The sequence below is a fragment of the Crocodylus porosus genome, unplaced genomic scaffold (genome assembly GCF_001723895.1).
Source record: "Crocodylus porosus isolate Cpor-Errol unplaced genomic scaffold, CroPor_comp1, whole genome shotgun sequence".
NCBI classification, from domain to species: Eukaryota; Metazoa; Chordata; order Crocodylia; family Crocodylidae; genus Crocodylus; species Crocodylus porosus.
In genome coordinates, this window is record NW_017728920.1 from 17,368,344 (window position 1) to 17,382,665 (window position 14,322).

A 14,322-nucleotide genomic window follows, 5' to 3' on the forward strand; every position below is an offset into this window, starting at 1 on the left:
TGGGGTCGTTTGACCCCAGTACTCTTTCCTGCCATGGCAGGGGGTCAGACTAGATGATCTGCTCAGGTCCCTTCCGACCCTAGAAACTATGAAACTATAATCGAAGAAAGCTGTCCCGAGCAAAAGTCCAGCAATAATGACTTAAAATAAAACTAGCATCCGCAATATTCTGATCTGCTCTGTGGCTTGAGTTACAGAGGTAATCCTAAAATTTGTATTTGTTTTTGCCCTAGTGTTTACCAGTGCATATAGCTTGGAGTCAGGAAAAAAATATTTAGATTGTAATCTCTGGTTCTGTAGAGAATCACCACAATGCAACAGCCTTATTTCACTTGAAATTATGGTGACCTTGTTTTTTACCTAAATCTTCACAAAGCTGTTTTTTGTGTCACATTTTTGTCAGGTACCTATGGTGTTGTATATAAAGGCCGACATAAAGCCACAGGCCAGGTGGTTGCCATGAAGAAAATTCGACTAGAAAGTGAGGAGGAAGGTGTTCCCAGTACAGCAATCCGAGAAATTTCCTTATTAAAAGAGCTACATCATCCCAACATAGTCTGGTATGGTATGCATGCAGTATTCTGGCATTTTGCTTTCTGTTGAAGAGTTTGCACGCTCCCATCAATATCTATTCCAGTTACTAAGCACTATGGTGAAGTGAGTGGGTTTTACCTTTGCTTCAGATTAGTTGTCATGAGGTTCAGGTTCCTAAATTTACAGATCATGCCTTTCTCTGCACATCCTTTTCTTACTCTTTCTCCTTAGTCCCACTCCCTTCTACCTACCAGCTAGGAGATCATAGATCTTTCACTTGTCACTCTGGAATCTGTACAGCAGCTTACAGTGAGAAAAATATTAGATATGACTTGATAAAGGACGCAGCTGGTGCTGTTCTTCAATCAGCCACATAATCTTCACTGAAAGATTTAGACCACCTTATCTGATCTTAGTGACTAACAATAAGGACGTAATTGAGTCTTAACTTTTGAAAGAAGTTGCTTTGTTTCAACAGCAGACATTTATTAAAATGTAGTTTAAAGTTTGTTGTGACCCTTGTATAGCTGGTACAAATTAAAGAGCTGTGATTTCAAAATATTTGCTGCTGGACAATGGTGAATTTGTAGAATTGCTTGAACCTAGAATATATATATATATATATACAGTCAAATGTTCACTTAGTCCCTCATACAGTACTCTGGTTTTTAGAACTGTTTCAGTCTAAGTGGATTTTTAGTGAGGAGAAAGGCTGACCTAGTTGAAATTGAAGGTGGGCATGGCTTGCAATTATGAACCACTTTTTAATAGGTGGAAAAAACATAAGAATCGTACAAATCCTGTCTTTAGCTCTGTGTGGGCTTCCAGTTTAATGGAGAGATCTGCTATCTGTGTATAAGCAGTGGGCTTCTTAAACACTTTTCTAATGCCTATGAAAGAACTGTCTTCAGTGGAAGTCCAAGAGTCATGTTAAATAAATACTATCTTATTTTCTCATCTTTTTTTAAAGAAAGCACTGCCTTTATTTGCATGTGTTTTATTTCTCAGCTTCCCAGTTTTTTGTGGTTTATCAAGATCAGTATTTCTTCTAGCTTAGGGGTGCCTATACATGTTTGGGAGTGGGGGGAGGCACAAACTGCTCTAATTAAAATGCTGCAGCATCTTGTGTATTCAGTATCCTATGTTTCAAAATGGCTGTGGGGGCACTTGAAAGTGCCTCCAATCCCATGTTGAAGTACAGGATGCTGAATACATGAGACACTGCAGCATGCTGGAGCATTATAATTAGACTCAATTAATTGAATCTGCTCCAGTGCATTCTAATCAATGTGTCAGAGCAGGTATACATGCACCCTAGGACAGTGGTTCCCAACCTTTTAGACTGCGGATCAGAAGTGACCACAGACTGAAGAAACTGCGGACTGGCAGGTATACTGAGTATAAAAAAGGGTTGGCTGCTGGTCTGCAGTATGCCGGTCACTTCTGGACTTCCAGTCCGGCAGCCAACCCTTCACAGCCCTGGGGTTTGGAACCTCTGCCCTAGGAGATGTAGGTTGTTTCATGTGGGCCTAGCATTGTGAAATTCATTAAACATTCCATATATATTCTATATTAGACACTATTGCAGACAAACTGGATAAGTTTAATTAACTCAGGGCTTAGAAGTGTTTATCATTTCCCCCTCTTGGAGCAGTAATATCCATTTGCACCTACATTAAGTGAGAGGACGTTTAAGTTGGGTTAATGTATTTTGTTGTTCACTTGTTTCAACATAAATACTTCATTTTAGTCTTCAGGATGTGCTTATGCAAGATTCAAGACTGTACCTCATCTTTGAATTCCTTTCTATGGATCTCAAGAAATATTTGGATTCTATTCCAACTGGCCAGTATCTGGATCCCATGCTTGTAAAGGTAAAAATGGCGGTATCTTTTCTTTTGCCACTAGAAAGGGGTAGCGGGGTGGTGGAATGAATATTGGGGTAGAAGTTTCTAACATGAGAGCAATGCTTTTGAACTTTAAATCTGACTGTCTTTGTCATCAAATTCCTCTTTAAAATATTTAGCTTTTCATAAAAGCTGAAGATTTAAAGATGAATTTCAAAACAACACAAAATGAGACTTCTCATTGGGATAACTGCCTACATTTTTTTTTGCATTCATAAATTCAGTCATGTTATCATTTAAGTGAACTAAAGTCAGATTAGTACTACTATAAGTATACCACTTCTATGGTATGTCCATTTTAGGGCTAAATGGAAGAATCAGAAAATTAGGCTTGGAAGGGACCTCAGGAGGTCATTTAGGTCAACCACCTGCTCAAAGCAGGACCATCCCTAACTACAGCATTCCAGCCAGGGCTTTGTTGAGCTGGGCCATAGAAACCTCCAAGGATGCAGATTCCACCACTTATCTAGGTAATCTTTTAGTGTTTTACCCTTCTCCTAGTGAGAGAGTGCTGCAACTTGAGATCATTGCTCCTTGTTCTGTCATCTGCCACCACAGAGACTAGTTCAACTCCATCCTCTTTGGAAACCCACTTTAGAGAATTAAAGGCTGCTGTCAAATCCCCTCTCAATCTTCTTTTCCAGACTAAATAAGCCCAGTTCCCTCAGCCTCTCCTCAGAAGCCATGTGCCTCAGCCATTTTCTTTGTCCTCCACTGAACGCTCTCCAATTTGTCTGCATCTGTTCTGTAGTGATGGGCCCAAAACTGGACACAGTACTCCAGATGTGGTCTCACCAGTGCTGAACAGAGGGGAATAATCATTTACCTTGACCTGCTGGCAACACATGTACCAATCCAGCCCAGTACACCATTAGCCTTCTTGGCAACAATGGCACACTGCTAGCTCATCTTCACTTTATTGTCCACTGTAACCCACGGGTCCTTTTCCACAGAGCCACTGCTTAGCTAGTTGGTCCCAAACGTTTAACAGTGCATGGGATTAAGACTTTGTACTTGTCCTTGTTGAACCTCACGAAATTTCTTTTGGCTTAATACTCCTGTTTTCTAGGTCATTCTGAATCCTAGCCCTACCCTCCAGCCTATCTACTACTCCCCCTAGCTTGGTGTCATCCGTGAACTTGTTGAGGGTGCATTCCATCCCGTCTTCCTGATCAGAGGTTCCCAACCACTGGGCTGCAAAGGGTTGGCTGCCGGGTCATAGCACAAACTCTGTTTTAGATCCCCATCAGTCTGCCCAGGCAAGCGGCTTTTGCTGCCAGCAGTGATGTGCGAGGTTAAAGCTGGGGGGCAGGGCCGCCCTGCATGGGGAGGCAGTCGGCTCCATGCTCCCTGTCCCTGTTTCTGTGCCAGTCCACAGGTTGGGAACCCCCGTTCTCGATCATTAATGAAGATATTGAATAAAACCAGCCCTAGGACCAACCCCTAGGGAACTCCATTTGATACTAGCTGCTAGCTAGACATTGAGTCATTGATCACTACTCATTGATCCAGCCAGCTTTGTATCCACCTTATAATCCATTCATCCAACCCATACTTCCAAGACAATAGTGCCTTGCAATAAAGAACACCAGCTTGCAGTAAAGGTCATTCTATTTTTTTTATTTTTTTTACTTCTCCTGTAGAGTTACTTGTACCAAATCTTGCAAGGCATTGTATTTTGTCACTCGAGGAGGGTTCTACACAGGGACTTAAAGCCTCAGAACTTGTTAATAGATGACAAAGGAGTGATTAAACTGGCAGACTTTGGATTGGCCCGAGCCTTTGGAATTCCTGTCCGGGTCTACACACATGAAGTAAGTGAATTTGAGTGTTCTTTTCATGAATGGCACAACTCTTTCTAGTAACTAACTTTTAATCAGTCTTCTTCATGAATAAATTAGTGTCAACTAAGAACTGCTGCCATCCTTTATCTAAAAATGCAGCCCTTACTGAATTGAACTAGTGCTGGGACAACTTTAAAATTTTAATTTTATGTATTTGACAGCTCTGTATTGAGCAATTACGTAGTTATAGAATTTCTTTTTCGTTCAGGTAGGTCCTTTTCCTAAATAAAGGAAAGTAATTACACATAATGGTTTTCGGGGATGGATCTCGGGAACAGGTGGCACTTCTAAATTACCTAGATTTCAAGTTGAATGTAACATTACTTTGAGATATTCTAAACATAATACCATATACAATTCCCATTGACATCCATGATGGAATTTCATTTCATGACAGTAAATAGAGAGAACATCTATTTTGCCAGGAAATAATACTTCAGCTTGTTTGCATGTTTTGGTTAGAAGCTAAAACATTTCTTGTCCTCTTGGGAATTAACATAATTATTTCAAATAGCGTTGTTCCAGATAAGTTACAACTAGATTTATTCAACTTATCTGTAAGTAAATTTAAAACTAGAAATGTTACCCATTAAAACATATAGCAACAATCACTATTTCAATTGAGGAATTAATCCAGTATGGAAGAAAATTAGAGCACATGCCTGAAAAGCCACATGTCTTATACAGCCATCTAGAGGATTTAATGCAACTGTAGTTTGCTAATAACAATTTACTTGCGCAATAGGTTGTGACACTGTGGTACAGATCTCCAGAGGTGTTGCTAGGATCTGCTCGTTACTCTACGCCTGTAGATATATGGAGTATAGGCACAATATTTGCTGAGCTGGCGACTAAAAAACCACTCTTCCATGGGGACTCTGAAATTGATCAGCTCTTCAGAATCTTCAGGTATTTGCAACTAAGTTCTTGCTTGTTAATGCACAGTAACTCAGAATGAAGAAATACCCTGAAATCAAAAAATGTAACATTGTATTGCAGGGCTTTTAAATACAATATATCAGGTCTGTTTATTCTTTTGTAGAGCTTTAGGGACTCCCAACAACGAGGTGTGGCCGGAAGTGGAATCCTTGCAGGATTATAAGAACACATTTCCCAAGTGGAAACCTGGCAGTCTGGCATCTCATGTGAAAAACTTAGATGAAGATGGATTAGACTTACTTTCTGTGAGTGACCTTTTTTCCTTCTATGTGACTGTAGAAAGTCAAATGTAGCAGGCTTCTGAAATAACAAACACTCCAAAAAAATCAAGCTTTAGCCTATTGCCTTTACAGTTATATCTATAGTTTCATAGAATAGTTTCATAGTAAGGGGTCAGAAGGGACCTGAATAGATCATCTAGTCTAACCCCCCGCCACTGGTTGGAGCACATGCTTGGATCACATGACCCCAGACAGGTGTTCATCCAATCTCTTTTTGAATTTACCCAAGGTAGGAGCGAGGACCACTTCCTTAGGAAGTTGGTTCCAGATCCTAGCTACCCTGACAGTGAAATAGTGTCTCCTAATTTCTAACCTGAGCCTATTCTCCAGCAGCTTCTAGCCATTGTTCCTCATCACCCCAGGTGCTGCTGGGGGGAATAGGATCCTTCCTATTTGCTGCTGATCTCCCCTAATGAGTTTGTAGGCAGCCACCAAATCCCCCCTCAGACTCTGCTTGCTGAGGCTGAACAGGTTCAGGTCCTTCAGCCTCTCCTCATAGGGCCTGCCCTGTTGCCCTTGAACCAGGTGGGTGGTCCTCCTCTGAACCCTCAAGACAGGCCACATCCTTCTTAAAGTGCGGTGCCCACAACTGGATGCAGTACTCCAATTGAGGCCGGACCAATGTCATGTAAAGGGGGAGTATCACCTCTCTGGACTGGCTTGAGATGCATCTTTGCACGACAAAGTGCGGTTGGCTTTGCTGGCTGCGGTCTGGCATTGGCAGCTTGTGTTCATCTTGGAGTCAATAATGACTCCAAGATCCCTTTCTGCCTCTGTGCTCACAGAGCAAACTAACATAAAGTGTCATGATAGCAGGCCCGTGGCTTTTTGGAGGCTGTACCCAGCCTGCATCTTTCAGTCATTTAGTTTCCTTGACAGATAGCAAATTTGCAATTTAAAGTAATGGACTGGGATTGGGAATCTAAAACAAAACAAAATATTCCATTATACCACGGTGCAAGTCCCTGGTATGCCCACACCTTGAATACTGTGTGGAGTCCTGGTCTCCTCCACTTCAAAAAGGATCTAGTAGAACTAAAAAAGTATGGAGACGGGCAACAAAGATAATAAGGGGTGTAAGACAGGCTTCTGTATGTGAGAATTTGAGAAAACTCAGATTCCTCACTATTGCTAGTTAGCAGCTTTTTTCTGCTTCTGTGATAGGAGCCCAGCACATGCAAATTAAGAGTTTTACATTTCAAAGGCACTCTCTAGGACTTATACAAGGGCTGTTCAACTGTTGGCCTGCAAGGCCCATTTTTGAGTATGTTGAACTCCTAGCACAGAAGCAGAAGAAAGCTGCTAATTCAGAATGCAATATCTCAAATGAACCTAAAAAAGTTGTATGAACTTAAAATGACTTGTACTGCATGCATGCATACACAATCTGCTTGTAAAAGGTTGCATGTGTCTGCCTTTAAGCTTACCTCAGATGGCAAAAGCACAGGACCTTTTTTACATGGGATTAAATGGTACTGCTTACTGTACATAATCCTTGTCCAAAATGAAGCTTTTCACCACTATCATACCCTCACCGTAAATTTTAAAAGGTGTGGTTTGAAGCTATAGTCCTAACTACGTAAAAAAATTGAATAATTTACCCAATATAAATGGTTTGCCCAAATAGTATTAACCATTTACCATTCCTGTATTACCTATAGGTAAAGCGAATACTTATTCTGTCATGCATATTCTACTGGTCTCAGTTCAGCTGTTAATATTAGCTGTAGACTCAACCTATCTCATTTGGTGGGTATGCCTTTGTTACTGCAAATGTCCAGGGGATTATATTAAAGGTACAAAGTCTACCTAATTGAGAACTTAACAGTGCATTGCTTATTTCAGAGATGAATCAACAGTGTAATTGACTAATTTTTGCAGGGTTTTTGGCACTCAGAACTATTGAGTATAACTGTCTAACAAAATAAAGACCATTAAGCAAGGTTTTGAAGGCAAAACTTTTTTATTCCCCTGACCATATGCAACTTTACCAACAGAAATAAAAAGATTATGCTAATGTATGAAGTACTGTATTTCACAGTGTATAAGTTGAGGTGTGAAGCCTGATTTTTAACTCTTAAAATTCAACCTTGACTTATTCACCATATCACTGTCCTCTGTGAGTAGCGCTGGGCTCGGTGCTTGGCTGGCATAATCCAGGCAGCACTGCTCACAGAGGACAGAAATGGGGCTGGGCTTGGGGATGGGGCCATGCCAGCTGAGCACTGAGTCTGGCTTTGTCCCCACCCCCTGCGAGTGGTGCTGGGCTCAGCGCTCACCTCACGCCTGGGCCACACCAGCCAAGTGCTGAGCCCACGTTGCTCACGGCATCAGGCTGTGTTGCTGAGCACCGAGCAGCAGACAGGGCCAGGTGAGTGTTTGGGCTTGGCAGTGCCACTTGGAGCTGACAGGGCCAGGCTTGGTGTTTGGCTGATGCAGCCCCATCCCTTGTGAGCCCAGCACCACTCGCTGGGGCTGGGGCTGTGCCAGCTGAGCACTGAGCCTGGCACTGCTTGCAGGGGATGGGGATGGACTTGGTGCTCAGCTGGGGATGCACTACTCGCAGGGGATGGGGCCAGGTTTGGCTGGTGTGGCCCAGGCAGCGCTGCTTGCAGGGAATGGGGCTGTGCCAGCCAAGCACTGAGCCTGACCCCAACTTCTACATTGTGCCTATGAAAATCCTAACTTCTCGCATCAGAAAACCAGGGAGTAGTAGATATGCTGGCGGGTAAGGCTAGGATTGAGAGTGACCTCGACAAATTGGAGGATTGGGCCAAAAGAAATCTCATGAGGTTCAATGAGGACAAGGGCAAAATCCTGCACTTAGGACAGAACAGTCCCATGCACCAGTACAGGCTGGAGGCTGACTGGCTGCACAGTAGCTCTGCAGAAAAGGACCTGTGGGTTACAGTGGATAATAAGCTAAATATGAGTCAGTGGTGTGCCCTAGTTACTGAGAAAACTAATGGCATACTGAGATGCATTGGTAGGTGTGTTGCCAGTAGGTATTCCCCTCTGTTCAGCACTGGTGAGGCCACATCTGGAGTACTGTATTCAGTTTTGGGCCCCCTACTACAGAAAGGATGTGGACAAATTGGAGAGACTCCAATGGAGGGCAGCAAAAATGGTGAGGGGACTGGGGGGAACTGGGCTTATATGGTCTATAGAAGAGGAGACTGAGAGGAGATTTAATAGCAGCCTTGAACTACATGAAGGAGGATTCGAAAGAGGATGCAGCTAGACTGTTCTCAGTGGGGGCAGATGGCAGAACAAGGAGCAACAGTCTCAAGTTGCAGCAAGAGAAGTTTAGGTTAGATATTAGGACGAATTTTCTTGCTAGGAGGATAGTGAAACTGGAACAGGTTACCCAGAGAGGTGGTAGAATCTCCATCCTTGGGGGTTTTCAAAACCTGGCTAGACAAAGCTTTGGCTGGGATGATCTGGTTGGGGTGGTTCTGCAGGGATTGGACTAGATGACCTCCTGAGGTCCCTTCCAACCCTAACTTTCTATGATTCTATGGTTGACCGATACACCGTGAAATATGATAACTAAAACATTTAGGAATCTAATCAAAAAGCTGTTTTTGATCAAGTTAACCATATCAAAGGGTTAAGTGAAATTAATTTGTTTTCAAAGCAGACATGACCTCATATCGGTAAGAACAAGGCAACAGCATAGATTAATGGCTCTCAACCACGGTACAAGAGTGCAGGGCTGTAGCTTGTGCCAACCCCCTCATTTACCCAGTGCTCCTCCAGGAAACAGGCATGTGGGACAGTTCTGCCCACATGCCTCTTTCTGGGAGGAGTGTAGAGGGAGTGGCCAGATTAGGAAGAGCCACAGCTGGAGCCAGCCCTGTCTGCCCTAATGCAGGAGGAGTGTGTGGCCATGTCATATCCTTGCCTGGGTTGTCCGTGCAGCAGGCACATGAGGTCATCTTACCTGGAGGTGGTAACCTGGTCGAGAATCACTGAAGTAAGCTGAGGCAACACCAGCAGTAGTTCCCAAATGGGGGGTGCTGCTAAATTCAAACAAGTGGTAGAGGAGTGCTGTGATTCTGAAAAGATTACGAACCACTGGGACAGACCTGTAAAAGCTTCCTAGAAGTTTTAACCCTTTAACATTTGGTTCATTTATCACTCTTCCTGAAGGCATTGCTCTTGGTCCACAAGTGAGCTACTGTGAATGAAGGAGTTTAATGGGCATTTAAACTAAAAGATGTATGCATATGTCTGGGAAGTGAATCTAGCAAAACAAGGAGGAAAGAACTGTTTTCTATAAAGGCTTTTTTTAGTCATAAGATTGACATTTATAGACTAAAATTAAGCTTAACTAGTCGATGTTTACAGCTTCTGTGGGTTTCCAGGGATGTGCAACTATATCAGGTTTGAGACATCACAAGACCTCAGTTGTTTAATTTCAGATCTCAAATTCAACTGTCTGCCTAGATGTGCAATAAGCTTCCATCTTGTAGGCAAGCGTGGCAAAATACCTGGTAGGGCAAGCTTCCTCCTTTTCTGGTTCCTCACCTGTACAACTCTGACTGCATTTTTATGAATTTTTGCACTTTTAGGCATTCCTGTACTGCCTGATGGGAGCACACTGGGCTTACTCTGTACAATTAATTTTTCCAGAACTTATTAGTTTTGTCTGACCCAGAAAGCCTTTTGGGTTTTTTTTCATTTTTTTGGTCACTACAATATTTCCTTTTCTTACACCCAGGGAGACCAGTAAGATGCTTAGTTTACCGTCTGTGCTGAAACCTTTCACTCTCTTACTAGTGCAAAACATGCTTCATGCCTTTTCTCCCTCTCCTTCCCCCTCTCGCCCCCCCAGTGTTAAGATTTTAAAACAGCAACACACTTTTAACCACTTTGTATCTTACCTACTTGCATACCTTTGCCTAAATTGGATTTTGAATTTAAATAGTTGTTCTTATGTGTATTGGGGATGGCATTTGACTGCAGCTAGTTATGACAAACTTGTCAATTTAGCATCCATTTAAGAACAAAGCTAAAAACAATGGACCACTTAGCTGGACCACATTTTCTGATAGGCTTTATAACAGGGGTGTCAAACATGCAAGCAGCATGCACCAGCTGTAACTTGTGGGGTTGGACCAGCAGCATACACCACATAGGCTGATCAGTGGGGCACTGCATGGAACGCATGCTGTGTGCAGTGTGTACAGCTGTTCCAGCCACTGGCAGTACACACAGGTCCTGGGATTTTCTCTGCATGCAGACCCAGCATGGGATACATGCTCCCACAGCCACAGCATATGGGCTTCATGTGGCATCTTGGACCTGTTTTGCCTGCAGTGCCAGGTCCGGTCCACATGTTACAGGCCGTATGCACCTTGTGCCAGCCCCTGTGGCTGGTACAGGTTGCATACAGACTACAGATTAGACACAGCACCTGGAATGGTGATCCAGCCTCAAAACTGGCTCAGGGACCTGGCTGAGTTTGACACCCCTGCTTTATAATCTATTGCAGTGTGACTCTGCCATTTGCAATGATAGCACTAAAGCAAAGGCTTCCACTTGGTGTCTAGAGCTGTTTAAAAGTGATGACATTTAAAGACGTGTGTCATAATCACCCTGCACTAGATCCTACCCACAGGAGTTCCTCCCAGGCTGGATTCATGGAACTAACAGCAGCTACGGTGGGGCTGTGTTCAGGAGCCAACACGGGGCCATGGGCAAGTGGCTGTGTAGGTATGGGGGCCTGTCACTTTTAGCCATATCCATTGGGATCCAGGGATCCCAAATTCTGTAGCAAGCAGAACTTCCAATAGCTTTTCAGACTATTGGTGGGCTGGATAAAACTGCTCCAGGGGATATATGTTTGACATCCTTGATTTTAAAACACCTAACAACCGCACAGTTGGTATGCTGAGCATAGTGACTTGTTACTAAATAGGGGTGAAAACAATGCATTTATATCAACTCTTGAAGTGTTAAAAGGCTGCCCTTCTCTTGAGTTTTTCTCAGTATCAATGTTTTAAGCTGAAGCTTGGTAGTCAAATAAAGAAGACATGGAACAGAAGAACATGAAACACAGCTTTTCTGTTAAAGTGTTGGCAGTTGAATCCCTGTACCAGTTGTAACAAGTAACTTTAAGTTCAGTTACAGGCCATAAGTAGCTAACCTGTTTTATTATTTTTCTTCCTAGAAAATGTTGATTTATGATCCTGCAAAAAGAATTTCTGGCAAAATAGCCTTGAATCATCCATATTTTGATGACTTGGACAAATCCAATCTTCCAGCCAGTCAGATTAAGAAATTCTAGATCTTCATTGGACTAAAAATCAACCAGAGTCATATGACTGAAAAAAATTGTGATATTTTTACTATTAAGTCTGTCAAATATGTTTTGTACGTGTCTGTCACCTATCTACTCTAAAACTTGCCACTGTACTTAGCGTCCTGGTTTAAATGTTATCTTCATGTAAATATTAACCTATAATTAGTGCTGAATTTAATACAATGCAAATATTGATGCTATTAATGCAGTCCAGTGTTTCTATAAATAAAGCTTTAAATCCAGTAATGGAATGATGGATTCTTCTTGAACTGCAGGATATCTGAAAATCTGAAGTTACAAGCCAGGGCTGTCCCACTGACAGCCTCCAGGCTCCCACCCAGCTACTGCTGCCCTTCTCCCTCTGGTGGCTGCAACAGAAGCTGGGCTTTCAGGACTCCACCGTTCTCTGGGTTCTGCATGCCACCACCCCCAGGGACAGGACAGGTGGGTCAACCTATGCCTCCGAGTGCCCATGTGGTATAAGAGCCTGCAGCTGGGCAGTTGAAAGTGAGGGATGGTGCTGCTCATGGTGCAACAGAGGAAGGGGAAGGTGGAACAATGAGCACCTGCATGAGTGGTATGCAGCCCGGGGCCTGCAGCCTCCCTTCCCCCAACATGCAGTCCCCAGCAGTTTAGACATTGGACCACCTCTGCTATAAACTGAGGTATGATTGACTAGTATAAGGTAACAACATGCTCTTTATACTGCATAAGCTTCCTGGACATAATTTTGAGGATGTCAACCTGCAGTATGCACTTTAAAATCTGTGTAGTATATTCTAAATGTATTGTGCAGGATGAATGTAGAACAGGTTTTGAAGGGTTATTAACACTTCTCATTTCACCCTTCAGCTGTGTCATTGTCATTGTAGGCCCACAGATTCCATTGCTCCACTGACTAATAACTATAACAACACTATTCCACACCTGCTTAAAGTATTCATTATCAGTGTGGAGCAGCTTCTGACGAGGAGCACTTAATTCTAATCAGGAACATAATGCTGCATATAAATGTCAAAACCAAACATTTCTAACCCATAAAAATCTGCATTGTTCTCTCAGTCTCCTTTGTCCTACTGACTGGCACCTTTAGAAATACCTTGAGTTCTTGTCATGTTCTGAAATATTTTAGCTAAGCAAATCATTGAGTTAACCTCTATAAATAAAGGAATTACTGAAGGGCTGAGGGGGAAAAAGAGTAATCTTTTCTGAGAGGATGTTGTCTGCTATAGATAAAAGAGGATGTTGTCTGCTATAGATAAAAAGAGATCCAGTGATCTGATGCAACTTCAGAAGAATTATTTTTAAATTCAAAATTTAGACTGAAAGCAGTTAAATAACTAAACTTGGCTTTTTGGAACAGGCTTGTATATAATGCTAATAGCCAGTGACTGGTCTTGATGACATGCTTGGAAACAGCATGACCTCAGAGTTAAGAAATATTAAAGTCTGCAACGTGGATTCTCTGGTTCTGTGTTAACACCTACTTTCTACAAAGTAGATGTCAGCAAAGTCAGCTGTTCAAACAAAATTTAAGAGTTATTTGGACTCTAAATACTACATTTTACCTTCACTTCTGTATTGAAACAAGTTTTGGATACAACAGTAGTACCACCTAGACCCAGGAGATGATGTCTTTTCAGATTTCTTAGCTTGCTTACTGACTAAATGTCATGGTAGTGTTTTGTTTTCAAGGTTTGGTAGTTCTATATTGAGGTCCCCTACATGATAGGGTTCGTTCTTTAGCACCTGAAATAAGAGTTTGGCAATGTTGATCTGACTTCTGTTATTCAGTAAAAATCTATGAAGGAATCAGATTTTAAATAACACTCAGCCCAGTAGTTTACATCCTAGGTACAAACCTGAATTTTGGAGTTTATAATAGAACTGGTAATGCTCAATAACTTCAGTCCTGGTTCTGAATACCACTTTTATAGATTCATAGATTGTAGGTGGAAGAGATGAATAAATATATTGTATACATTTTCATTTACTGGGGTAAGTTTGAATATATTGCTGTATGTGATACTTAATGCATCACTCCATAAGCAGCTCTATCATTAGTGGCAGTGTAGGCTTCAAGATTAATGCCAGAAATTTGGCTCCAACAACTCATACAAAGAAAGTGATTTCACTGCCTAGAGGCCTCTGTTACCAGATTTGCCCGCTACTTTGGGGTGTGCTCATTTATTAGGGCTAGGGTCTTGGTAATTCTATCAATGTGCTGCTTGTGTTACTTGTGTTTCTATATGGAGCTGTATCTCTCCCTTCTGCAAGTCCTCACCCCCAATGGAGCTATCTTGCAGGTCTCAGTTCAGTGGGGCTGGGTTCCTCCAGTCCCTAAATCAGTCATACACACAAACACACACAGATTAATGTGGCATGCCTGACCTGGCTGGGTTGATCAGCATGGACAGGCTGACACCCTCATATGCCAAGAATCAGTTCATCACAGCAACAGTAACTACAGTCAGACACAAGCACACAGTTAAACAGAATACCTCTGAATC

General features: G+C 42.4%; 1 protein-coding gene across 3 annotated transcripts in view; it reads left to right on the forward strand.

Moving 5' to 3' along the window:
• CDK1 (cyclin dependent kinase 1) overlaps positions 1–14,322 on the forward strand; it is a 22,728-nt gene that overhangs the window by 2,567 nt on the left and 5,839 nt on the right. For 2 of the 3 annotated variants that reach the window (XM_019538626.1, XM_019538628.1), the window contains exons 3-8: positions 404–560; positions 2,285–2,408; positions 4,085–4,255; positions 5,031–5,194; positions 5,328–5,469; positions 11,681–12,058. In XM_019538626.1, coding sequence (XP_019394171.1) covers positions 404–560; positions 2,285–2,408; positions 4,085–4,255; positions 5,031–5,194; positions 5,328–5,469; positions 11,681–11,797 — 875 coding nt within the window. In that variant the 3' untranslated portion in view covers positions 11,798–12,058. Of the gene's footprint in view, positions 1–403; positions 561–2,284; positions 2,409–4,084; positions 4,256–5,030; positions 5,195–5,327; positions 5,470–11,680; positions 12,059–12,087; positions 12,257–14,322 lie in introns of those variants that run through there. The other variant, XR_002101840.1, reaches the window with a different exon arrangement.